Source organism: Peromyscus californicus, unplaced genomic scaffold (assembly GCF_007827085.1).
Source record: "Peromyscus californicus insignis strain IS unplaced genomic scaffold, ASM782708v3 Scaffold_7__1_contigs__length_154581171, whole genome shotgun sequence".
Taxonomy (NCBI): Eukaryota; Metazoa; Chordata; class Mammalia; order Rodentia; family Cricetidae; genus Peromyscus; species Peromyscus californicus.
Genome location: NW_026294595.1, coordinates 87,342,201 through 87,369,566, shown reverse-complemented (window position 1 = coordinate 87,369,566; position 27,366 = coordinate 87,342,201). Strand labels below are relative to the sequence as shown.

General features: G+C 40.5%; 1 protein-coding gene across 4 annotated transcripts in view; it reads left to right on the top strand.

Annotated features, from left to right (window-relative positions):
* Positions 1-27,366, top strand: part of Ryr3 (ryanodine receptor 3) — a 521,392-nt gene that overhangs the window by 143,079 nt on the left and 350,947 nt on the right. For all 4 annotated transcript variants that reach the window (XM_052725780.1, XM_052725779.1, XM_052725782.1 and 1 more), the window contains exon 2: positions 19,643-19,762. In XM_052725780.1, the coding sequence (XP_052581740.1) occupies positions 19,643-19,762 (120 nt within the window). The remainder of the gene's footprint in view (positions 1-19,642; positions 19,763-27,366) is intronic.

The following is a 27,366-nucleotide window of genomic DNA, read 5'->3' as shown; positions in this document are numbered from 1 at the left end:
AAAAAAGAAAAAGGATAAAGCTTATAGGATAATGATATAAAGAAAGCATTTTTCTATAGATGACTATGTGTTTTAAGCCAAGTGTTATTGCTCCATTCAATCTAAATGTGTAGGACACTGTCATCTACATTTACTTAAATATGCTCTATGATGTTTGTACAATAATGAGATCATCTGCTAGTAAGTTTCTGAAGATGTACGTTTGTCATTAAGTGATACATGACTATGTTTCTATTCTGGAACATTCTCTCCACAAAATGTCTATTATGGCACATGGAAGAAAGAAACAACATCTGGTTCCCTGATTGCCTGGGTGAGGAAATCCTATATGTCAATTACTTAACCATAAAGAAACAGAAATGGGGTTCATCACCTGCACTGGCAAGAAAAGGCAAATATGAAATAGGACTCACAGCGATTCTGTATATTTAATGCAAAAGGGACCAAATGGTGTAGTAAAAATAGTGACAGTTCAGTCTCCTAAGAATGTGTATTTGCATGCAAATGTTGACTATCCCCTCATTATACCACACATCCTGTTGTGCTTGGAAAACAAAGAGTCTGTACTGCATCCTTTGTCAACATATCGGCTTTGGTTCATAACTTTTCTGTCAAAAGCAAAGATAATCTTTATAAAGGGAATAATCTTTGTGAGAGAAGTATTAGCTCCATCAGGGAAAATACTTGGTTAACTTACAAATAACCCATGCTTTACACACACATACACACACACACACACACACACACACACACAGAGAGAGAGAGAGAGAGAGAGAGAGAGAGAGAGAGAGAGAGAGAGAGAGAGATGTAGTTGGAGAGCTTCTCTCCAGGTCCTGCCAAGACCCAGCTGTCCGACAGCCCAATTGTAAAATAAACACACAGACGCTTATATTATTTACAAACTGTATGGCCGTGGCAGGCTTCTTGCTAACTGTACTTATATCTTAAATTAACCCATTTCTATAAATCTATACCTTGCCACATGGCTCGTGGCTTACCAGCATCTTCACATGCTGCTTGTCATGGTGGCGGCTGGCAGTGTCTCTCTCACTCAGCTTCCTGTTCTCTCAATTCTCCTCTCTGTTAGTCCCACCTATACTTCCTGCCTGGCCACTGGCCAATCAGAGCATTTGACATACAGACCATCCCACAGCACTTCCCCTTTTCTTTTCTTCTTTTTTTTTTTAAACAAAGGAAGGTTTTAACTTTTACACATCTCCAAAGCCAGCTTGGTATATTTGGGAATTTGGGCATAGCTTCTCTTACTACTTCCTGCTGGAGGGGGGCGCTGTATCTTATGGGGACACAAAGAAAATTTTAGAATTATGGAATAGTCCATGAGGGTGTATCGTCTGAGCCAGTTGTCTTCAAACTGTTCTGGATGTTGGATCATCTGGGCCTTGGTGTCATCAGAGACCTTTCAGGGGGTCTTGGCTGGTCAAACCTAATGTATCTTAATCTGGAACAAATCCATAGCCTCTGGCTTTCTGTGGAAACAAAAGCAGATCCTCCTTTCCAAAGCAACATATCCTTACATCCAAATTTTGAAGTCAAGGTACCTTTAAAATATACATTTTGGCATAACTCAACAGCTTTTGCAATCAAATGTTTTTCTTCAGTTACAAATATCAAAGAGAACATAATCCAGATTCTGTGTGTGGTAGTCATCTTTACGTGGCTTATTTTTTATATTACCTTGAGCCTATTGCTTTAAACTGCAGCATTCTAAGACTGAAATGGAGCTGTGGCTGCTGGCTCAGCCCACTTCAGCTTCCCAACACGGCAGTGGTACATTTTCTGCCAGCCCTAGGAGCCATCAACTCTCAGAAATAGTGGGTCTATGGTTTTATCAAAGCAGCGTGTAGCCCAGAAACCTTTTTTTATTTTGTACTAGCAAAGGCTAAATCCACCACACAGCTTAATGTACCACTTGCAGAGGCCTCATTCCCGCCATACTGCAGGTCGAGTGCACACACTAGGAACCCGCCATAGTAGCTCAAACATGCAGGCCTCCACTAACTTGAGAGAAACAACTAGGAACTGTTTCTAGCTCTGTTGTAGAATCTTTTTTCTCAGGTTTTAGGTGGAAACTCTTGCCAACACGTTGGGCACCATTTGTAGATGTAATCAACCATCTTATTAAATGGTTGGTTACATCTACAGAGAGAGAGAGAGAATAGATAGAGAGAGAGGAATGGATGGATGGATGGATGGATGGATGGATGGATGGATGGATGGATGGATGGACGAATGCACAGATGGATGGATGGGTGGACAGACAGATGGACAGGCAGATGGACAGATGGATGGATGGATGAATGGATGGATGGGTAGTTGGACAGACAGAGAGACAGACTAAAAAAGCTTAGCAGTTTAGTTGAGAGGACATCTGAGTCAAACATCCCTATGATGGTTAGTGGTAATTGTCAACTTGAAAGGCTCTAGAATCACGTAGGAGGTGAACCTTTGTTCATGCCCATGGCAGTTATCTCGATTGCATGAGTGCAGACCCACCACACTATGGCTAGGCCATTCTGTGGGCTAGGATTGTAGACTATAAGTGGAGAAAGGGAGCTGGGCAGCAGCATGCATTCATTGCCCTTTCTGGCTGTAACCAGCTGTCTCCACCTCTGGCCACCTTGACTTCTCCACTATGACTGGAAATCCAGAATGAACCTTTTCTCCCTAAAGTTGCTCCTGTCAGTATTTCATCACAGGTTCAGGAAAAGGAACTAAGACAAGACTCTTTTTCACGGAGTCTTTCCCTAGAATCTGTGGATAAGTGAATAACTTGTGTCAGATTGGGAGTTGCTGAGTTCTCTTCAGCTGAGACTTAGAGAATGGCTTTGTCCCTTAAAAATGTCAATAACTCAAAATATGAATAACATGGCCCTAGTGCTGAGGAGCTATAAGGCCAAAAGAGGAGATTAATCCCTGTAGACTATTCTCAAACCAAGGAAATGAGCCTAGATGGGCTGTTATACTTGTTCTTCACAAGATTTTAAACTAAGGCTAGTTTACAGGTGACATTACAGGTAACACCAGCTTTTTCTTTTCACTTACTTTTCCCAGCAGTGGTCCAGGCTAACAAAAACTATAAATTAACCTTTGACTTGGCTATAACATACTAAGTTTAAACATAAGGCCCTGGCCTAGCTATGCCAAACCATAGTCTTTTAGCACTTACTGGTAGATTTATTCTACACAAAAAGAGTAAGGCACTCAGGGATCTCACAGCCAGGAGACAAGCAGGCGAGCTGAACAGTAGCAAATTCTATGCCTGAGTGCTGTCCCTCAGAAGATTGTCTTCCAAGGGTACTTGTGTTACAGGCTTGGTCACCAGCCTGTCATACTACTGAGAGGAGAGGCAGACAGAAGTAGACAGAAGTTGGGTTATTGGAAACATGCCCTTGAAGGGAATGTTAGGGCTCTCTCTCTCTCTCTCTCTCTCTCTCTCTCTCTCTCTCTCTCTCTCTCTCTCTCTCTCTTCCTCTCTCTCTCTCTCTTTCCTTCCCTTCCTCCCTTCCTCTCTCTCTTCCTCCCCCTTAGCTCTCCCTCCCTCTCCCTCTTTCCTTCTCCTTCTCCCTCTCCCTCTCTCTCTTTCTCTCTCTGTCCTCTCCCCTACCCCTGCTTGCTGGCCCCATGAACTGGGCAACTTCCTCTACCATGTGCTCCTGCCTCATCACAGGTGTGAAAATAATAAAATCCATTAAGTATATGCTTAAATCTCTGAAAACAATATTCAAAGTAATTTTTCTCTATAAATTAAAAAAAATCTCAGGTGTTTTGATATAGTAATGGAAAATTGACTAGCACATATATAGTGTGTTGAAGATATGGAAGCACAGTGGTGGATCTTCTAAAGTTAGATTATATATGAAAGGGTTAGAAAATAAGGAACATGATAGAGATATAGTTGCCAGAACAACAGAACTGTATGTCCAGAGGCTCAGAGATAAGAGAGATGGAAAGCAGCTCCATGGGGCTGAAATCAAGCATTTTGGTGTGGGAGAAGGAGCACCTAAGATTACACAGAATTACGTCAGGACAGAATGACAAAGAACTTGGACTTTATCTATAAAATCTAAATGTTATGGGGAAAACTGGGCAAGAATTTTGAGCAGGGGAGTAGGCATCTCAGATTCTCGCCTCACTGTGTGGGAAACATGGAGTTTGGGTAGAGAAGAAGCAGAAGACCGGACTCAGAATGGAAGCCAGTACTGTCATCCTGAGGGCCCAAACTAAGACACTCATGGTGGGATGGGGCAGAGAGAAGTCAAGAGAATCTGAATTGTATGTGTAAAAGAGAGTCGCTGTGGATGCCTTCCAGATTTCTCTGTGACTGTGTGAGTGAATGATTACACTTGTCACTGTGGAGAAACCGCAGATGAAACAACTCTAGAAAGGTAAGATACTGGCCTGCTTCTCGAATTGACTTGCACTTAGGTGTCTGGATGGAGAGGAGCAGCATTTAACACAAGGGGACACAAGAGGCAAGAGCTCAGGCAAGATTTAGGAGTCATCAGTAAGGAGTTCTGAGTTGAGATCAGTGATTTGGTGGGTTTAGTTTGTCAATAATATAAGAAGAAGAGGCTGAGGAGAGAGCTAGAAAAAACTTGAAAGTGTCAGAGACTGAATGGGGAGAGCCAATGGCAGCTGGTACACTGCCTGAGAAGCCAAAGAATTTGTTCCCAAAGATGTAGCTTGAGTTTTCCTGCCTGGCCCACAGTCAGGACAAATCTCTCTCACCCGCCAGTCCCACAGCCTCTCAGACCCGACCAAGTAAACAGAGACTTATATTGGTTTCAAACTGTATGGTCCTGGCAGGCTTCTTGCTAATTGTTCTTACAGCTTAAATTAATCCATTTCTATTAATCTATACCTTGCCACATGGCTTGTGGCTTACCGGCATCTTCACATGCTGTTTGTCATCATGGCGGCTGGCAGTGTCTCTCTGACTCAGCCTTCCATTTCCCAGCCCTATTTTCCTACTTGTCCCGCCTATACTTCCTGCCTGGCCACGGGCCAATCAGTGATTTATTTATTGACCAATCAGCAACACATTTGACATACAGACCATCCCACAGCACAAAGAGATCCATGGTATCCTTGCCACACACAAAATTCAAGTAAGCCAAGGTCAGTGTCTCAGGATAGGATACCTTCCAGCTCTCTGAGAACCTACAGTGAAGACCATTGGCTGAGGAACAGATGACGGTACACAAAATTGAACAAATAGATGTGACTTTGTTATTCTGTCACAAGAGACAGAGCCTGGGGATGCTGGTTCCTTGGTGTTGATATTGAGGGAATAAAATCATAGGCAAAAATGTCACCCTTATTAAAGAGCAGCAGAGGGTTTCACAACTTACATGCACTTGATGCTGTGTTTAAATGAGTTAGAGGGATGTTTATGCATAGTCTATGCATTTATGGAGCTCAGGTTCTTTATTGCATGGGTAACAAGATTCTGCAACTGGTTAAACTGGCCAGATAGAACCGTTTTAAATGATTATTCCTATGGTTTTGTTTTCTCACAGAATATTCAGCACAAAACACTTTAACTATCCCAGGGAAGCTAGTTCTGTGTTCACTGTGTAAATAAATATAACTGAATTGTGATAATTTATAGTGGTGTTTAACCCTCACTTTTAGTAAGGCCTCTCTCATATCTCATTTCAATCTCTTCTGCTACATTTTTAGGATTATTCTGTCTCACTCTGACCTTAGTAGATAAGAGGTTGTTACCATCTTCCATATATCAACCCTTGCCATACTGGCAGATGAATAATAAATTTCCTTTCTACTTAGAATTTGGAACTCTTCTGTATAAATAACTATCAAAAAGCCTAAATAATTGATCTCATAGACTGCCAAGAGGATTAACTAGTTAACAGACATAGATTGTAAGCTGAGCAGGCAAGCCAGCAAGCAAATTTAGAGAAAAAGAAATTTTATGAACATGTATGTGTATGTGTTCATGGGGTGGGGTAAGAGTGAATATATACTTGAGTGCATATATGTGTGGAAATCAGAGGAAAACCTCACATATCATTACCAGGCATGCCACCCTGCTGTAGGAAGGTCTGTATGTCAAATGTGTTGCTCTGATTGGTTAATAAATAAATAAAACACTGATTGGCCAGTGGCCAGGCAGGAAGTATAGGCGGGACTAACAGAGAGGAGAATTGAGAGAACAGGAAGGCAGAGAGAGACACTGCCAGCTGCCACCATGACAAGGAAAATGTAAGGTACCAGTAAGCCACGAGCCACTTGGCAAGGTACAGATTTATAGAAATGGGTTAATTTAAGATATGAAAACAGTTAACAAGAAGCCTGAGCCATTAGGCCAAAGAGTTTAGATAATATAAGCGTCTGTGTGTTTATTTTATATGTGGGTTCCAGGACTGGTGGGACTTGGTGGGACTCAGAGAGAAAACTCTCCAGCTACACCACCCATGTCCTTTGTGGCAGAGTCTCTCATTGGCCTGGAGCTTCCAGTTAAACTAGGCTAGCCAACCAGCAAGTCCCAAGGGTCTCCTTTTTTTCCCTTCCCAGCAATGGGATTACCAGCATATGTTATCATGCTCAGCATTTTTATGTAGGTTCTGAGGACCAAACTCAGATTCTCATGCATTTGAGGTAAGAATTTTACCAACTGGTCTATCTCCCCCGTTCCCAAGAGAAATCTTTTAATTAGAAAATGAACTGTGCAAGGTATCATTGGGCTGTGTTTTACCTATTATCTTTGTGGCTTTGTGTATGAATTTCTTCTCTCACAGAACTGTTTCAAGTTCTATCTTGAACTACTAAGAGGTTTGAGTTTGATGACTACACTAACCTGTTAACTTCACATTAACCCCCCTGTGATGTTTGCATAGACCATTTTTTCTTCTCTTGTCTTGAAATGGAAATATATTTGCACAAAAGGTATGAAGAGATGTGAGGTCATAAGAACCTTCTGGGGTTTGCTGTAGAGATGAGCATTGTTTTTAGCTGTTACTGTTTGGGTCTCTGGCTTTGTAGATTAGCTTCAGTTATAAACAAAGCAACAATTAGTGGCAGCTATATGTTAAATATCATTTTTCATCATTGACCCAACTTATAGGAAAGGAATGGATGTTGGTGCTCACCCCCAAACTGGCTCAGAGATTTATCATCTAAAACTGTATAAAGAGAAGCTACCCATCCCTTGGATCATGTATATTGCATACTGAGAAGCGTGTGTGTGTGTGTGTGTGTGTGTGTGTGTGTGTGTGTGTGTGTGTGTGTGTGTGTTGAGCATATAAATAGCTACCTGCAGATGAACTATGATTTCAAAAACTTGCTAGAAACACATTTACTTACAAGTCACATATGTTATTTAACACTGTGTAATAGTATTCATGTATTTTCCCCACTTTTTAGAAGGAAGACTAAAATTTCTTTCCTTTTTGCTATATAGGAAAAACTGAGGTGGATGGCTATTAACTTAGTAACATATTGAGGGCTGCTAGCTCCTGCCACTGAGAAAGAAATGTGTTGCTGTCAGAAATAAACTTTAATCTGTTCCTCTACTACTGTGAGCAGTTCAGTTAAGTGTTTTGAGACCTAAGTGTCCCTAGATATACAGCTTTTTGTTTTCTTTAGGAATAGAATGTTAATCATGGATAATAAAATAGTTCTACTTACTCTCATTTGGAGTTACCAGAAAGTCATTCACAGTTGTTGTGGAGCAGATTGAGAATAGATTGGAAACAAATTGCTAAATTGTGTGACATAGACAGAGCCAGGTGAATTATAACATTAATTACAACTTGCTGGTGGGTCACATAGTGTGATGTTCATTTCCTGTTCTAAGTTACTGGGTTCAGGAATATCCAAGAAGGAGGTAAAACATTTCTGAAAATGCCTTTCAGGGTGTTTCTAAAAGGGCTTCCCGCTGAATTAGGAGGTGGGGTTAGGAAGATCCATATTCTAGTAGAGTGGGTAGACATCATTCAGTGGGTACTGGACCCAGATAAAACAAAAAAGGCAGAGAGAGAGCAAATCCCCGCCCTCTCTCCTCAAGCTGGGTCATCTGTCTTCTACTGACAGACTTCAGACTCCAGGATTTACAGCGGTTGCAGTTTCTCTCTTCCTGTCACTGGGGTTGTCACATCATAGGACTTTTGGCTTCCATAAACACTAGTTTTGTGATAAATCTGTGTGTACACACACCTCCTATTGGTTGTGTGTCTCTGAAAACCCTAACACAGCAAGGTTTCCGTTTTAAACTTCTGTCCTAGAATGAATTTATGATTCCCTAATTCTGGCGATGTCAGCAAGGCGTTAGTTGCTTCTGATGATTCACTCAATCTGTCAGATCCTCTTCCTACCTCATCCCTGTCTGCAGGGAAGAATTCTCAGGAGGCCTCAAGAAAGCAATTTACTTAATAGGATAGTTTTTGGTGATCTACAACCCTGGGGACAAGAGTGGCCTAGGGCTGTGTGGCCTCATCGAAGGGAAAGAGGTCCAGTAACTGATCTTTCACCCACTGTTTGCCTTTCATATCCAGAATTCGCTCATTGTACCCTATGATTCCACATCTGTTTCACAATACCTGCTATCCCAGCTGTCACTTATGTCTTGATACTTTCCTCCGTACATCAATCAGACTCCCCAGAGACTCCCATCCATTTGGAGTGGGCTTGGACCCAGGTATCCATACATTTCTTCAAGTGCTCCAAGTGACTCTTGTGTTCATGTAGAGTTGAGCTCAATTGCCTTATAGAAGGCTTGGATTAGTTCCTTATCCTGTAGACTCATAAAATGAGGAACTGGCATTAAAAAAAAAAACTTAGGATACAAAAGTTATATCTTCTATGCCCTCCTCACCAAAGTAAATCAAGAGTCTCCAAGAGATCTAGGGCTGCCTTTTGCATCATAGTGAAAGAGACTGTAATTTCCCAAAGTAATTCAAATACAAGTATTTTCATGGTTCTTATACTGATGGCCCTTATAGTGATAATAGAGTGTGGATAGCAGCCAAACCTGGGAAATATGTGCTTCTTAGAGCCTGGAGTGAGCGAGCACATGGGCAGGGCTGATTGGGAGCAAAACATTGTTCTGTGAGTGGTGTCTATGTGCTCACCCCAGGAGGGCCAAGATTCTAGAAATGAAGAAGCTGAACCTGAACCTAGGACTTTGTGGAGGGGTCATGTGTCTGTGGATAAAAAATATACTGAAGTATTGGTCATCTGCTTTTGCATGTACCATTCAGGCCTGAACTGCGGGCATTTTGGTTACAACCTTTTAGAGTCTAAGCTACTTTGCTCTTAATCTAGACACCTTGTAAATCTCCTGGGATTGATCTACAGCTGTAGGTAGTAAAAATTTCCCCCAAACAAGGCTTGAGATTGAAATGATTACAAGTTAGAATTCAGTCAGACATAACTGTATTTAAGGAGGGAAATCAATGGGGGATTGTTTTCATCCTTCTTTCCCTTCCTCACTGGGATTTGGGAGAAATCCCAGTCTTTTACAGAAGTAACAAAGCATTATGTTTAATAAAATTGAGTAGTCCTATCTTCTATGCTTTTAGTTTTATTGAGCTTTTATTAGATTTGGATTTGGCCAAGAAATCTAAGGACTTTTATCACAGAGAAGGTATATTTTGTGAGCCCTTTCTTTCATATATATATATATATATATATATATATATATATATATATATATATATATATATATCTTTCCCATATATATCTTTTGTATATATGTGTATATTTGTATATATACATATAAATTTTTACTCATTCTTCTCTCATGTATTACATCCTGACCACAGTTTCCCCTCCCTCTACTCCTCCCAGTCTCACCCGCACCCGCCTCTTCTGTTTCCCTTCAGAAAAGAGCAGCAGGCCTCCCTAGGATATCAACTGAGCAGATTGTGAGCCCATTCTTAAGACAGACTTCAGAAATGTTATGCCATGACTTGTGATCAGCAGTGCAATTGTGAACGGTGAAGACGAGGGAATCTCCGTGGAGTTGAAAGTCGTGCTTTCATCTGACACGGGTTTAGAAACTTGGGTTATTTGTATGTTACTTAAGAAAGCAAATCTGTTCCCACTCAACAAAACCCTTTTGACTGCATTATTGCCCCACCCCTACTCCACAATAATGGAAGAAACTGAAAAAATTAGCATCACTAAGTGTGTGGAAAGTATCAATTACGTAAGAACTTGAAACACACTCTTGACAAAGAAGCCTTGGTATGGTGAGAGGAACTTGGGTTTGGGAGTCATAAAGAACTGAATTTAAATAGCCATTTAGCAGCTTTGAAACATTTTTTATTCTCTGGATCAAGCTGTGCACAGTATGGAATAGGCAATCAATGGATACTCAATAAAAATAATGAAGGAATAAAAGCAATAGCTATCCAATTCCAGGCAGTCACTTAACATACCTGAGCTCAGGCCTAAGTGTCCTTCTCTATAGAATGGGCCTCAAGATAATTATTTTGAAGAGAATTTTTAGGATTTGAGAAATACAAAAATGTTGGAAATAATGCTTGGAAGGCACTCATTACATTTGACTGTCTTGCTGGTCCATCCCATCTGCACTTGCTCTCTGCTCACTGGTATGTGATATGAAGACTCTCCTGATTTGCAGTCTTCAAGCCAAGAAGTTATCTCACACAACCCTCAACTCTGAACTTCAGCCTAGTACCTAGACGTTAAACACTGAGCCTTGCCTTTGGTTTGAGGAGAATTCCTGTCAGGAGAGATGGACTTTCACTCAATTAGTCTTTTGCTTCTACATGACATGTATTTAATAATCCCTTATGGTGTCTGATATAGTTCCTGTGCTTTGGGGTATTTTTAATCTACAGCTTTTTATCCAGATTTGACCCACCATTCTGATCCATTATTTCTCATAATCATTATTTCATTCAGTGCTTGTTTCCCATAGGGCAGGTGTTTGGGATGAGTATCCAAGATGACAATGAACAGGTTAAAATCCCATCTGAGCACTAAGTATCTGGGAAGGGCAGATTTAAACATAAAATCCTACCTTGCAGTGTAGAGGTATAAATTCTTAAGAAAAACATACATTCACGATGGCTCAGCCTAGGGCAGAGAAGGTATCAGGAGGATCGTGCGGAAGAGAGAGGGTAGATCCAGGGTCTCTGCGTTCCTGTCACTGACTGACTCTGGTGCTTCTGTATCCCAAATCAGTCACCATCTCTACATACTGTTGCCATCCAAAGCCTGTTTGGGCCAATGTATGTCATATTTATCCTTTAAAATGTCAGTTCTCTGAGAGTGGGTACGTTGCGGTCATGCTTTCCACCAAGTCCCTGACCACAAAACAGAGTCTGGCACCTTACAAATGATACAAATCTTTCTGGACTGCATACATGCCTTTTATTTGAATATAACTGGAAGAAAGGGATAATTTTCAAAGACACTTATCCAGGACAGAATAATTCACAGGACTTTATCATTTAATAATGAAAACAAGTCCTGCTTGCCAGCAACCTGTTTTCAAAGTTTTACCCATCTGAATGTCAGCCCATAAATTTCATTACAATCTACCAACCATCAAGTATCCTTTTTGAAAAGGCCAGTGTTCCACAGCTCTTAGATTTTGTATGGAAACTACTGGATGCTTTGCTCTTGCTTTCAAATTTTACATCTGGCAATAGATTAGTAGATTATGCACACAGTATTTTCAGTGCCCCATACATTGCATTTTCATTTCATTGACATTTTTCTATCAAAAAGTACCAGAAAAGTATCAGAAACTACCTTGAAGCACCATAAACCTAAAGAATTGTAGTCAGTGCAGTATTTCCCAGAAATAAAAGTGGATGCACAACAGCCCATTCCCCATAGGTGGGTGGGTATTATGAAGAAACTGTATGGCCAAGAAAAGGCACTGTGCTTCCACACAGGAGTCAATGAGAACACTTAAGGAAACCAACTGAATAAGTAGTTCTATTAACATCCAAGGGCATCTGTCATTACATAGTTTTATCAGGATCCCTGGATAGCAACACAGTACAGAGCTGGATACTTTTCTGCCTACAAGGTCACAGTGCTTAGCATGAAACAAAGTGGAGACATGCATTTATGATATGAACCCATAAAGTTAAAGTGCCCTAGCCACAGCTTTTTAAAGAATAAGGTTCAGGAAGTGTTAGATCCAGAGGCCAAAACTTTTCTTCCCTAGCTTTATGCCATTGACCTTTGCTACCTCTGAGGCTAAACAGTCTATGTTGTGACTTGCTATGATAGTATAGATTTCTCCTATTTATTTTTCTCCCTGTGGATAGTATATCTAAAGCAGAAAGAAGCCAAAGAAGTATGTTCAGGCAGTAGGTGTGGTCATTAATCTTGTGTATTTTGACTGAATGATGAAGAACTGTTCCAGTTTTCAATGCTGGCTTCTGGATAAACTGTCACACTAAAGATGCCTCCATGTGACCAGGCAAAGGAGAAGAGTCACAATAAGAAAAAGTAAGGAGGATACCAACAAACACACCAAAGTAGATGGGGAAAAGCTCCTGAGCTCTCAACCTTACACAAAGAACTAAAGAAACTGGGTAAATCTGGGAACAGGAGAAGTGGTCCTCCCCAGGGAAGAGCACACCAATTGTTGTTCAGTGCCAAACAGTCATCCTTGAAAACATACATATAAGTAACATTTCATGGATTCAACAGATCATAGCATTACCAAGGGAGAGACTTCATTGAAAGAAAAGCACTCTGAGGAAGAGTTTTTGAAGCTCTACTCTGGAATTAGAAAAAAGAATACTAAGGAGATTGTCAAAGATTCTAGACGGATCAGCCCACAGATGGAAGGAAGAAATAAAAAGTATTGCCTAAGACATAACATATGAATGAAGTATTAAAGAGAGAAACTGTATCAATTTTGTCTGTTGTCTCCCCAGATTTGCATCTTTATTGTAGTTTGCAACAGTCCAGGAGCAGTAAGGAGTCAGTGATGGGTAGTCATCCCAACTTTGGACAGATTCTAAACCATTAAGAGCAATACCAAAGGGGCACTAAAAACCTAAACCAAAACAGACAAAACTCTCTAATGCTGCCACTGGGAGTGTTGTAAATGCTATCTCTTAGCCTGGGAGAGTGAGACACTGAACTGGTTATCCCCCTCCAATCTACAATATCTGGTTCATAACTTTTAAGGAGGACTTAAGAATAACGGAATGTCTCATCACTCTACTATGAGAGCAAACAGTATATTGAAACTTTTAAAAGGGATCTTTATTAAGCAAATTTATGCATAAACATTTTTGCTAACATGACCAGTTATTCTAGAATACATAGTTCTCTCATTGACTTCACAATGTTTGTGCTTTTCTATGTAGTGAAACTACCCTGTTGTGCACTGTGAATTCTCAGGTACATAAGTGGTTCTTTGCCAAAGATATTAGAATAAAATGAGACAAATAGTCACAGTGGTAATCAGAACACACAGAAGACCCTTTCCATTAGTCCCTGTAGGACAACCTGTGGATGGTCTAATTCCAAAAGTTCTATTTAGTTTCACATAAGAGATACTGCTAGTAAAGCCTTTGCATGATTTCACACAAGTCTGTGCATGAACTTAACAGGCAGCAATAACATTATCGGCTCTGTAAAACAAAACATGATGTTCAAGAAAACTGAGTAGGACACATCTTCCTTTCAAAGGCAGTCAATGTCATGAATTTTTCTCTGCAGTATTAGCTTCCCATAAATGTGAACTATGAAATCTACTGGCCCATGCTCTGCCTCACATGCTCACTGCCCACAAGCCTCTCAGTACTGATGATGCACGGATCTAACTATAGGGCTGTCATCAGCCATCTGATGATCTACCTAAAATAGGATTGCCAGCCATTTTGTTTTATCCCAGAACATTCTTTCACAGTGACCCTGAGAGAAAGAGAGCCAAAGTACCTGCCATCAGCCCCTAGATGGCAAATGTAGCACCCCACTGTCTCAATCCTTGAGCTTCAAACTAGGAGGTAAGAGAGAAGCAGTAGAGATAGGAGAACCAAGCCCCATCATTTTCAAGTTCTGAGTCATTTGGGTAGATGACTACTTTACTTTGTCAGAGAAGACTGGTGATGATGTGAACTCTAAGCAGAGGTTGTCCTTGTTCAGGGACAATCACTCAACACTACCACCAGCTGAGTGTGACGGGAGTAGCTGGTGCATGTGAGCCTCATAACTTGAAGGGATGCTGACATATAATATACACCCTGGATGATCATCATTTTTACCTTTAATGAAGGTTTGAGGCTGATGGCCACTGTTTCCAGAGTTGTAGTCATTAGACATAGAGGCTTTTTACTGACTTTGAGCTCCCTGGCATGTACTCTGTGATGTTTTTTAACTGTTGTTTGACCGCATTAAAGGACTGAAATATTTCTATTTTTATCAATTCCATCACTGTGATACTTAGAGACAGACAAGCATGAATTCAGATGTATTGCTAAGGTCAGTCTCTTGGTGGCCAAGATCCAGTTTGGCATCATGCTAGGATGACTGAAGTTTGAGTCTGTCATCTACAAGATGTGTAGCACTAGGCAACTCATTTTACCTCTCTGTCATTGACCTGTTTATCAAATACAAAACATATTAGCACAAACCTTGTAAGAATGGAACTATCATTTGGTAGCACATAGTCTCTATTATAAAATATGTATAATTGATTATTTTGGTTCCCCTTTCATCATTTTCTTCTTTGCTGCGTAGAATTAAACTGAGAGTTACCTCTGAGCTACATGTTCCTCCTTTGTTGCTAATGTTTTCCTGCCTGGCCCACAGTCAGGACAAACTCTCTCACCTGCCAGTCCCACAGCCACTCAGACCCGACCAAGTAAACACAGAGACTTATATTGGTTACAAACTGTATGGCCGTGGCAGGCTTCTTGCTTACTGTTCTTACAGCTTAAATTAATCCATTTCTATTAATCTATACCTTGCCACGTGGCTTGTGGCTTACCGGTACTTTACATCTTCCTTGTCCTGATGGCGGCTGGCAGTGTCTCTCTCACCCAGCTTCCTGTTCTCTCAATTCTCCTCTCTGTTAGTCCCGCCTATACTTCCTGCCTGGCCACTGCCAATCAGTGATTTATTCATTGACCAATCAGCAACACATTTGACATACAGACCATCCCACAGCACTCCTTTAAAAATATTTTTATTCATTCTGTGAGAATATAATGTATTTTTAACATATTCACTCCCCCCCCCACTTTTCCCAGATTTACCCACTTTGTATCCTTTTATTTTTTTAACAACCCACTGAGTCTTAATTTGTCCTTCCCCTTATAGTCCTGAGTATATGGTCATCTACTGGTCTATGGTTAACTGACTATGGGTCACACACTCTTACAGAAAAATAACTCCCCTACCCCAGAAGCCATCAATGGTAGATAACTCCTTAGATAGGGATAGGAGTTCATGAACCCCTTCCTGCTCCATGCTGGAAGGTTGACTGGGTTGATTTTGTATGGTTCTTGTTCAGATAACTACAGTTGCTGTGAGTTCATGAGTACTGCAATCCTATCATGTTGTGAAGAGACTGTTTGTCTCTGGTCCTCCCAGACCACTTGCTCTTACAATTTTTTCTGCCCCCTCCTCTACAATAGTACCTGGGCCATGGGTGGTGTTGACATTGATGTCACCACACAGTGAAGATATAAGTTGCATAGCACATTCTGAGGAGTAAAACTGAAAGCTTGGGGGTGGTTGAGAATTCCAAAGGAGGCTGATGACAGGGTCTACTCTGTAGGCAATCTCTATCTTTAGGAGAGGCAGGAGGATGTGGAGATGGGAAGTACCCATAAGAAAGGCAGAATAGCCAGAATAGAGTGAAATAGGAGAATGGAGGGCTTTTGACAATAACATTTTAGAGTCTCTGGGCTTGATTTTCCTGGAAGACAAGACAGTTGGAATGAGGGAGAGGTGAAGCTAGAGCTCAACTGTGGGGGTACTAAAAGAAACAGAGTTGGACTTATTTGAAAGGAGGCAGGGAACATTTTCATGGTCTCAAAGATTCTGTGTCCTGGGGACATGTGAGTCACAGCTCTCACCCTGAAGGACAGAGTGTGTGTCCTAAAGATCTTATTATCCGACCCCACCATTGCTGAGGACCCCCAAAAGCACTTGCTCCTCTCTCCTTTGCTTTTCTCTCATGGAGGTAAGAGGTGTGGTTATTGGACACTGCCTGAGTGACATCTGTTTTGATTCCTTCTCCTCTTTCAAAGAGGAAAAATTTGTAGTTTGATTCCAGTGAAATCAAAGTTGAAAATATGTTACTAGGAAATCCTATAAATTTATACTGACACATAATATGAGTAATTTTTTCTGTAAAAAAAAAAATCTCTTTCCTGAGGCGGATAAAATAACTGGCTGGGGGTGTTTTCTAGAAACTGACAGTCTTGATAAAGTAGAGCAAGACTTGAAAGGAAGGGAATGAGAATGCAAAAACAAATAACAAACATAGGGAGCGAAGACTGGCTTCTCAGAGTGGAATAGTTTAGCTTTGGATTTTCGAAATGGATCATTCTCAATTGTGGCCAGAAAAGTTTATGATAATGTCTTACTAAGCACAGTAGAAATAATTAAATTCCAGTGTCACTTCAGGCTCATTATGCACATAAACCTTAAAGTTACTTGGGATGACAGTTAAAGTGAAGTAGAAAAATCCCACACACTGGCCTTTCACCCTCAGTTCCATTATTACAGCGTTAATGGATCTTGCCTCATAAAACTTTGTATATTCAGAGTAGTCTAGCAGAATGTTTTGTCATTGGAAGGTAGTCAATAACTGTATGTTGAACTCATGCAAATAACTTTATTGGGTTTTCTGATTGTTCTTAAAAGCCAAATAAATGATGGGAGAAGTGACTAGGATGCTGGCAGGTTGCCAAAGAAGCTTTAGAGGGTGGCAGTTATGTTCCCCCGAGTGGAAAGGATTTTGCACATGAGTAGGAGAGTAATGGTCTCAAGTTGGCATTGAGGTGTGTGTGAGAAGAATGCAAGCTTCTGGGGTGCTAGAAGCAAGATGTGGGGAAATGTACAAGCTCCAAATAAGGGGACTTCTTTATAAATGGTACCCCTGGACAGTACTTGGATGTGAGGTAGAGCAATGTGAGAACAGGAGAAAGACAAATTGGTGGAGGGAAGAGTACAGATTAGTACAGGAATTGGATAAATTAGGAAAGGCTGGCAACTGGAGGGACTTGTGGTCTGTATTTTATTAGTAAAAGAAGTGACTCATGCCATTACTCAAAATGGAATTCAGTGCAAAAGTCTGAGCATCAAGCACTTGGTGGCTCCAGATGTCTGTCTGTGCAGAGTCTGTGGAGATAATAGCTGCTGTGTGGAGCAAAAGCAGGTGCGGACAGTCATGCCAGCTGCTGTCTACAGCCGGGTCAGCACTGAGCATATGGCTCTGGACAGAATGGAAAAGAGTGAAGTAGGACGGTGGCTGAAAATCCCAGTCACCTGCATGTCACCTACACTGCCCACCGAGATGTGTGATGGCATAGGGCTGCTACTGACTTCCTACCGAGGCATGTTGTGCTGTGAGGCTGCTTTTCAGCAATTGGTTATTTGGTCAAATGGTTATTCAGGTTGGGTTCTTTTAATCTAATGCTTTCCTGGCAGCATGTGTTATAAGAATGTATGGGCACGTGTGTAGAATGGAAAATTTTCAGAAGACCAATAGGCCCTAAGGCAGCCAGAACAAGGTCAAATTGCAGTGGTTTATATACATTGGGATGGAAAGGAACGGGAAATGGGGTCTTGGAAAGAGACCCCTGAAGACCCAGATAGAAAGAGTAGATTTCCCTAATTTTATTGGTTCATGGAAAATCTGGTCTATAGCCATATTCCAATTTTTTTTTCAAGTGCCTATTTGGGGGTTGTTTGTTTTATACCAGTAAAATGTGTGTAGATAGGAGATAGTTAACGACTTTTTTTAGTGCAGGCTGTAATTAGCATTTTTCATGAAAGCATTAGGCACTTGGAAGACCATCTCCTATATTACAGACCGTTTAACTTCTATGACCCCTGCTTCCCAATGCAAGTAACCTCTTAGTCATTTTGACAACTAAGTCCATTCCCCTGCTGCCAGTGTCCTTCAAAAAGATCACACCACTTCTGGCTTATATACAGGCTAGAGGGAAAAGCCACCTGGGGAAAATTTTCATTCTCTCTAGAGATTTCACTGAGCCCATATTTAAATAGCAGTGATATTCTGAAGTGTTTTTCTTTCCACTCGGTAAAAATGAAGACCATGAAGTCTGACTTCACTGCTCAGTGTCCTAAATTGATGACAGACTCAATTTGATAATAGACAGTAACATTTCAGTGATGCAATATAACCATGGCACTCTCCTCTTGCCCTGAGTCTCCTCTGCATGCACCTCCAGCTTGTGGCTAGTCACACTGCTCTGTAACCCCTCACCTATCTTGGGATACCATCACACATCTCTATAGACATCTGCTACTAGTCAAAATGTTCACATTCCTCAGGGGAAGATTTTACTCTTTTTCAATTAACTTGCATATTATGGACACAGAGTAAGAAAGTCCACTTCTATTTAATGTGCCTTTCCAACTCTCTAAGAGAAACTGAGTGCCTGGGAGACATGAGGGAAGGACAAAGATAACAGAGCTCATGGCAAGATGGAGGCTCTGTTCTAAACTGGCTTCTAATGTGACTGCACCTGGAAATCTTTCTGACATTGGAAGTTCAAAGTCAAGAGAAATGGCTGGGAGAGAAACCATAATTGCCAGATTGGAGAGCAGGGATGGACGATGGGAAAGGACAATGTTTCGACCTGAGTGAGAGTTGTTGTGCATGAAGTGTTCTATTATTGTCAATGGAGGTATGCCTCGTTCCCACAGCCGTTGGCAAGAAGAATGCCATGATGACCTCTGGAATTTCAGGAGGGTTGCTTTGGAGAATGCTCTGTAGGGGGAAGTCCTCCTTGAGAATTCAGACATGTTCTTCTGCTTGGCTTTCAACTCCTCTGTCCTGTTTGGATCTCCAGGGTTCTTTCAATCTTCTTTTCCCAGAAAATGCACTTTCTGTGTAAAATTCACTTTCTGTGTAAAATTCACTTTCTGTGGCCTTCGGCACCTTTGATCTGTCATCTTTGGCACGTGTGCTTCCTTTATTCCCACCCACTAACCAGACTTGCTGCGTCTTCCACAGCCTGACATGAACTTTCTCTCCACTCATCTTGCCCCCACTCTGATTGCTTCTGTAGTTTCTGTTCCCTTCAGTCACATCCTACTGTGCCCTTCACTTTTGGAATGATTTCTTTGACTTATTTTTTATATTCACTCAAATCTTGAAGTTCTATCTTCATGTAGATTATACATGCCAGAAGGGAAACACATGGTGTATATGTACAGAACATGTCCGTTCCATGATCAGGTTAAGAATCTTTTATCCAATCAACATGCTTAGTACCAGAAGTGTTTTGGATTTAAATTTTTTTTTACATAATATCATATCTTGGGGATTAGATCCAAACTTAAACATGCCCTTTACCTAATTATATGTAAATGTTACACAGAAACCAGATGATGTAGCCTAGGTGAGTAGGAGGTTGCACCCACCCCTCACACTCTGTGTCTCTTCTGACAGGAGGATGAAGTGGTACTCCAGTGCATAGCAAACGTTCATAAGGAGCAGCGGAAGTTCTGCCTGGCAGCCGAGGGACTTGGGAATCGCCTGTGCTTCTTGGAACCCACCTCAGAAGCCAAGGTGAGATCAAGTGCCTGTCCCATACCTTCTTTTCCTGGCTTCCCATGAAATCATCTAGGGTAAGCGTTTCCTGGAGATGATGACAAAGGAGAAATTTGAGATGATGCACTTGTTTTTCCAAGGGGAAGATTGGATTTAAAATATGCCTTTGTCAGCCCAGGAAGCACTGATGTCAGATCCCAGAGCTGATATAAATAAGAGAGGGGAGGTGCTCTTGTCTATCAGAGTTCTCTGGGATACAAGAGAAGCATGGAGCTACCAGCACTGACTGGGCAGGGGGATCTCTTGATACTTCTCGGATGCTGTCTTTGATGTTGTTGATTCGCAGAAATCTGGGTTCCTGTTCTGTACCCTCAGCTCTCATTTTATTGCCACAGGGACTCTTGGCTGTTTGAGCCTGTGTTTTACAGTCCACACACCACAGTTCTGATTGGATTGAGATTGTTGTAACCGCCTGCTGTGACCCAATGGTAGTGAAGGCCATTTGCTCTGATACCTTGCCTGCGTGGAACTTGTTAATGTCATGTCTATTGAGCTGAGTTTTCTCCCAACATATCCCAGCTGTGCCTGTATGTCCAGAATTCTTAAAGCACATTTCAGTCTTGTCAAGACCTGTACTGGTCAGAATTCTCCAGAGAAAAAGAACAAGAAGCTCAAACAGATGGAGGAGGAGTTACAGAGATTCACTTAGACAAATCATTCACAGTCCATGGAATTCTGTGTGAGCTTGAAATCTATAGGTCATGGTTCAAACTGCAGTCTGTAGCAGCAGAGGCTCTTCCCCAGGAAGCTACAGGAGCAGTAAGTGAGGCACAGCCAAGTCACTGAGTCAAATGACCTTTACTTAGGGTCAACTGACTGCAGATGTTCATTCCAACTATAAAATGACCACATCACTTGATTAGATGGCTTTGGGAGTAAAGGCTCCTGCCACTAGGCCCAATGACCTGAGTTCAATCTCCAGGATCCATATGATGGAAAGAACAGAACCAATTCCTGCAAATTGCACTCTGATGGCATTCATGAGCCCCTTGCCTCAACACAGAAAAAGAAAAACAAAAACATTTTGATTAAATGACGGTACTGTGAGCTAGCCAAGTTAACATATAACCAGTTATTATACCTTCTAAGGTCAGTTTTTCTCACAGGGCCTATTTTTAATTAAAAAAAAAATGGTGTGCCCATCTACTGGCATGCTACTTCCCACATACACAACACAGGCACACTTGAAATTTGACCAAATTCTGGAATACCAAGGGTTCAGGATTAATAGATACATCTCTCAGAGCTACCTTGTTCACATCAGTGCTCTGACACCTCCATATGTAGGTTGCTGATTTCTGAGGACAGACATTGGTCAGCACCTATAGGGCAGAGTCCTATGAGATAAATGGCAGAGAAAAGAAGTAAGGGGGATTTTGTCTTTTCAAAGTTCTTAAAATCGATTTCCCTGAGGCTTTCTCACATTTGCTTTTGTTCTTAGAAAGATATTTTTCTTTTTATTCTCACTAGTTGTAAATAATAGGAAGATTATCAGACTAGAAGTCAAGATGATAATCATCAATCACTCACTTGTCATGTGACCACAGACGAGTCACTCAACTTTAGTGAAACTTTTTTTTTTCTTCTTTCTTCCAAATCAGATGCAATATGGTATGGCACCAAGAGTATTGATGAGTGACAGAGCAATGAGATGGTACCAGACCCACTCTTCCACAGTGGGGCGTGTGACCGTGATTCTGAAAACAGGCTGTTTTGGGATATAGAGTTTGAATCCTGTCTCTACCGCTTATTGGTCAATCCAAGACCTTGGCCACATTATCTGATCTTTCTGGGTTTAGTTTTCTCATCAATTTAATAGGAGTTTCGTTGTTGTTTACCTTGTAAGATGGCCGCAAGATGAAATGGCTTAGTTTAGTACTTGTTTAGTACTTCATTGTTGCACTGTCTACTATAATAACACAATCACTGTGATTATGACTTAATGTTCAGTAAGAAACTTAAATGGGAGTCAGTGTCTTATATAGAATGCAAATAACTACAATTCAGAGGTGCCACAAAAATTAAAGAACAACAATATATACAAAATGCACAGAACTTAACTCATTGAACAGTAGCTGGAGTAGAAAATAATGCCAAGATTGGCACTTATATTAGTTTCTTTTCTGCTGATATAACAAATCCCCTGACAGAAAACAGATTTGGAAGAGTTTATTTTGGCTTAAGGCTCCAGAGGGATAAGTCTGTCATGGTGGGGATACATGATGGCAGCAGGTGCAGGAAGCTGAGAGCTCACATCTTCAACCTCAAACACAAAGCACAGTATGAACTAGAGCTAAGGCAAAGCTATGGATTCTCAAAAGCTGCCCCAGTGATGTCCTTCCTCTAGCAAGGCTCTGCCTTCTAAAGCCTCCTCAACCTCCCCAAACAGTACCATCAGATCAGCTCTGGACCAAGGGTTCAAACATAAGCCTATGCAGTACGTTTCACCTCAACATTGTTGCCCCCTTTGGAAGCACAAAGCCTGATTTTGTGTGGCCAGAAGAAAGATTGTGGATTAGCCCCTAGACTTACAAAATCATGAGCTTTAAAATTAAAGCCTAAAATTGAAATTAATTTAATTATGAACTTTCATAATTCCCTAATTCTGTAGATGTGATATTTATAGCAGTCAAACCTAAGTCAGATAAGAGGGGAAAATTGTACACTGTAACCTAAAAATGCTTGCATCCTCCAGATATAAAACTGAACCAGATCACTCATAAACGCATTTGGAGGTAAGAAAATATCCTTATTTTCTAGCTCCCACGTGACTAAATGATTATTCTTGTGATTTTATTCTATATTTGAGATAATGACTGAAGAGTCATTGATATACAGCATATTGTGCACACCTCTCTTGTCAAAATTCTTCTCAACCTAGTGCCTGTCCATATGCTTTTGTTTTCAAAGCTGTATTCAACATGCATACTTTATGTATTTGTCTTTAATAGTTCAACCACTTATCAAATGTCAAGTCATCTTCACAGGTGTTTTTAAATCATATATGTAGTTTTGTTGGTTTAACTTCCTAGAATAAATATTCAGGATCAGAATTCACAGTACCTGGGGCATGAATAATAAATGGGAATTGCTTTCCCATGAGGGTACCTCACTTGTTACAGTGACATTCCCACCATTGTGTGTCTTATATATGTAGTGTGGGGGAAATAGTCACTGAGATTTGTTATGGAAAAGCAGGGCAAGTTCGTGGAAAAGATAGAGGAGATATTCAGAATTTCCTGTCACCATTCTGGAGAGCAGCCTGATAGATGAGTCCATTTTCTAGGAATTTTATTCTGTCCTGAAATCAAATATGACTGTGTATAACTCTCTGTCTGCCTGCCCCCTTCTTTTCACTCAATAGGCCCTCTCATTCCATGCCACCTAGTTTCCCAAACACTTATGCTGTTTTAAAGTTCTTGGAAGATAATGTAGGTCATGCAGTGAGGTGAGAGGCTCTGCTCCCCAGAATGGCACTGAGCACAAAGCACAGACATCAAACATGATTCTTATCTGCCACCTAAGAGTCAGTCAGTCAGTGCCCTTGAGGATTGCTAGACCAGGATATTTTGAGCCAGTTGACACTCAGAGGGATAAAACTGAGGTGAACTCTGGGGAAAAAAAAGACTTCAGAGAAAGAAGAACTAAGATAGGCTATTCAAAAGATAGTCTCAGTGTATGAGCTCTGAGAAATGAGAGAACGCGTGAACATAAAGAGTGAGATGGTAGAAAAGTAAGAAAAAGTGTGATGATATCAGCACATGTTGTAGATATGAGACTCACCTAACATTCATGAGAGCTTCAGTGGCTAATTCCTGTATGCCATTGCCGTGATGGTCTCCAAATCTTTTGGTATTGATAGACAGAAGCATAGCCACTTAGCTACCCTTTCAAATAAGCACAGGTGCAGTGGAATATTAGTTTAAGGTGTGTTACTTTTGTTTATGTTGCATTCGTTTAACTCTATGAAGCTGTGTTACTGTGCCCATGTAAAACACCTGATGGTCTAATAAAGAACTGGCCAATAACAAGGCGGGAAAAAGGATAGGCGGGGCTGGCAGGCAGAGAAAATATATAGAGAAGGGGACATCTGGGAAAAGGAAAAAAGAGAAAGATGGAGGAGCGAGGAGATCCAGCGGCCAGAAAAGAAGGAGGACACCAGGGGCCAGCCACTCAGCTACACAACCAGCAAGCCATGGAATAAAAGTAAGATTTACATAAGTAAGAGAACAGAAAAAGCCCAGAGGCTAAAGGTATATGAGATAATTTAAAGTTGAGAAAAGCTGACTAAAAACTAAGCCAAGCTAAGGCTGGGCGTTCATAATTAAGAATAAGCCTCTGTGTGTGATTTATTTGGGAGCTGGGTGGCAGGTCCCCAAAAAGGAGCCAAAAAAAACCCAACAATACACAGGCCCAGGAATTAATGGGAACTTGTGTATAGGAATGACTCAGAACCATAACCAGAAACCAGGAAACAAGGAAAGGAAATGTTTCTTCTTTATTTTCTAATAATAGCAAATGTTTTATTTACTGTAATTTTAAAGTAAAATATTTTTTCGTTGGCACTAGGAATTTAATGATTTTTTTTTCTAGTCTTTCATGTCGTATTGTATCTATTTGGTCCCATAGGGCCTTGAGAAATAATCTTTGATCCTACTTAACCTTCAATCTTGTAAGACACTTTGGTTCTCTTTTCTCAGAAGGACATAGGACAAGAATCATGACTTGCCATCTGGGAGGTGCCAGTCACTACTTTTCTGTGGATATTCTTGCACCAATGCAATTCAAGGGATCGATAGCACATGAATATCCCATCCCAGGTGACTGTTCAGGATGCAAGAAAGGAGGTCCGTGGCAGATCAGTATGATAGCTACAGTGGTTTATAAGCCTTATGCATCACAGGAGCCAATATATCTTGTAGCAACGCCACAGCCTAATGCACAGCCCTAGCTGGAGTCCCACACTTGAGCAATTACAAAGATGGGGCCTCCCACAAGATCCTGATCATCTTCCCAGTCCACACGCAGCCTGTCCATTGAGATCACTTCCATCAAAGCAGTTTCCCTGGCACACCAGTTTTATCAGATGGCCACAGGAACATAACTGGAGAATTATCTGAGGGTCCAATGAAGAGATTTCATAGCCTTCCCACATTGATTATTGATGACAATTATACAAATACTACCTTCTTTTCATATTTGTCTAGAATCTTAATTCCTTTATTCCAATACCTTTCCAGTTCCCAGCTCTAAAATCCTACATGCCTTAATAAAATATCATCAAAAAGGGAAAAGAATATGGGAACTTTTTTTAAATGATTTTATTGATTAGAAAACTGAAATAAGTGATATTGAAGTAATTTAGCCTTGCACTCTCAAATTTATTAGCATGTCTCTTGATAGCTTGGGCATTTGATATATAAAAAAGTTCTACTTGCTTGGGAGATTGGTTACTCATTATCTTACTGATTACAATTAATATACATGAAAACTTACAATTAGGATCTAATTTTAAAGTAGAAAATTTTGATAAATCTTATTGGTATTGGTTTTATTTCTTGTTTAAAGAGGTAAAAATAGAATAGAATGGAATGGAACGGAACAGGATGGAACAAAACAGAAGAGTATGTGGTCATTTCTGAAAGTTGTGTAGACTCTCAACACCCAGAGTCAAAAACCAAGCTGCTGAGTAAAGATCATTATGTAGATGATGCAAACTAAGATACAGTTCTCAGCCAAAGTTAACATTGTTTCCTGTCATTTTCATAATCGTTGGCTTTGAAAAAGATTTTCTATTTACTCCTAAGAAATGAAGGATGAAAATCTGTAGACAGAGGTGCAGCCTGAAGCTGTATACTGCCTTTGAATTACTTATGTTTTTGCAATATTCTCAGTGACTCTCAGAGCTTATGAAACAATAAATGACTATATGTATTTTCATAAAACTCTCTTGTCATGTAATCTTACGAGCCTCAGAAGTTGAGATTTTGATTTTTTCTGACATTAGTCAGGCACCCTGTGCTGAAATGATCCCACTGACTGAATGGTGTCAACTGTTTAATCTTTACAACTCTGCAAAGCAAGCAGTGTCCCACCAAAGAAAAACAAGTATATGAATTTAAATGGAGTTAAGTGACTTTCTGAAGATTATTCATCCTAAATTTAAACCAATGTCTAATTTCTATAGTATTAAAAAATAAAAAGTATCAAGATCCAAGTTACCTAAGGATAAAGAAGAACCTGCATTGTTGCTCATTGTAGATAGTCATCAAGAATACCTTTCTACATCTGCCCTATATATTGTATGTTCTCTCGGTAAAGAATGACCTGTTAAAATATAAGGGCTGCGAGAAAGCACATGAAACAATGTTAAAAATTTTTATTGCTAACGTTTTCAGTGCAAATGAAACAATGGTGTATTTTCTTCAAAGCAAGCCTGTAAAGGGAAATAAGGAAGATTGTTAGGTGTCTCTGTATTGTGATACAGACATGGTCATGGTGATATGTGCATGTGTGTGTAGGTGAGGGGGAGTTCCAAACATCTCCCACATTGAATTTTCTAGTCTACCTGTCCTATCGCCCGTTTTCCACCAGGCCATAAGCTCAGCAATCGAGGATTTTACCAAGCACCATGGTAAATGAACATAATAGTAGATCCAAGGGATCTGGACCGGCAATTCTAGTTCACTGCTTAATAGCTCTTTGGCTGGGGACAAGTGACTACCTCGTTCTGCCCCTGCCTCTTCAATTTTAAGTTGTAATTGTCTCATAGGAAAGAAGAATCTTTACACACTGCTGGTACAAAGAAGTCGGTGTAGAGGTTCCTAAAATTACTAAGAATACAGCTGTCATATGACTCAGATATACCACCCTGGATATATGTATACACAGGACTCTTAAGTTTCACTATATGGATACTTGTACGTCCATGTTTAGTGCTGTGCTCTTTGTAATCACAAAGAAATGGAACAAGTTCAGATGCCTGTCAACAGATGGGTGAATTAAGGTGAATAAAGACAATGTGGTACACATACACCATAGGATCTTATTCTCCCATGAGGAAAATTGAAATTGTAGCATTTATAGGAAAATAGAGATTATGTTAAGTGTCTTAGACAAATACTATATTTCTTTCATAGACTCTCTATATGGGGAGATGCACAGATACAGATATTTATTAATACATATATTTTCATAAAAATATAAAGAACATGGGAAGGCAGGGAAAGATATTGAGGGAGGAAAAAGGGTGTGACATAATGCATGCAAAGCTGAAGGGGGTATTGTTTTGTGAGAAGGAACAGGACCAGCAAAAATAACGGAAGAAGACAGTGGGAGATGGGGTGAGTCAAAACAAAGAATGACATTTGTATAAAAAAAGATGCCACAATATAGCTTATTACTTTGTATGATAGCCTAAAAATTAAAAATGCTGTGCCTACCTCAAAGAACTATTCAGGAGGCATATGGGTTTACAAATGTAGAGAGCTTTGCACCAGTGGCTGCTACATCCTAAGTGCTTTATAAGCCTTTATTATCCACGTCACAGGATCAGGCACACA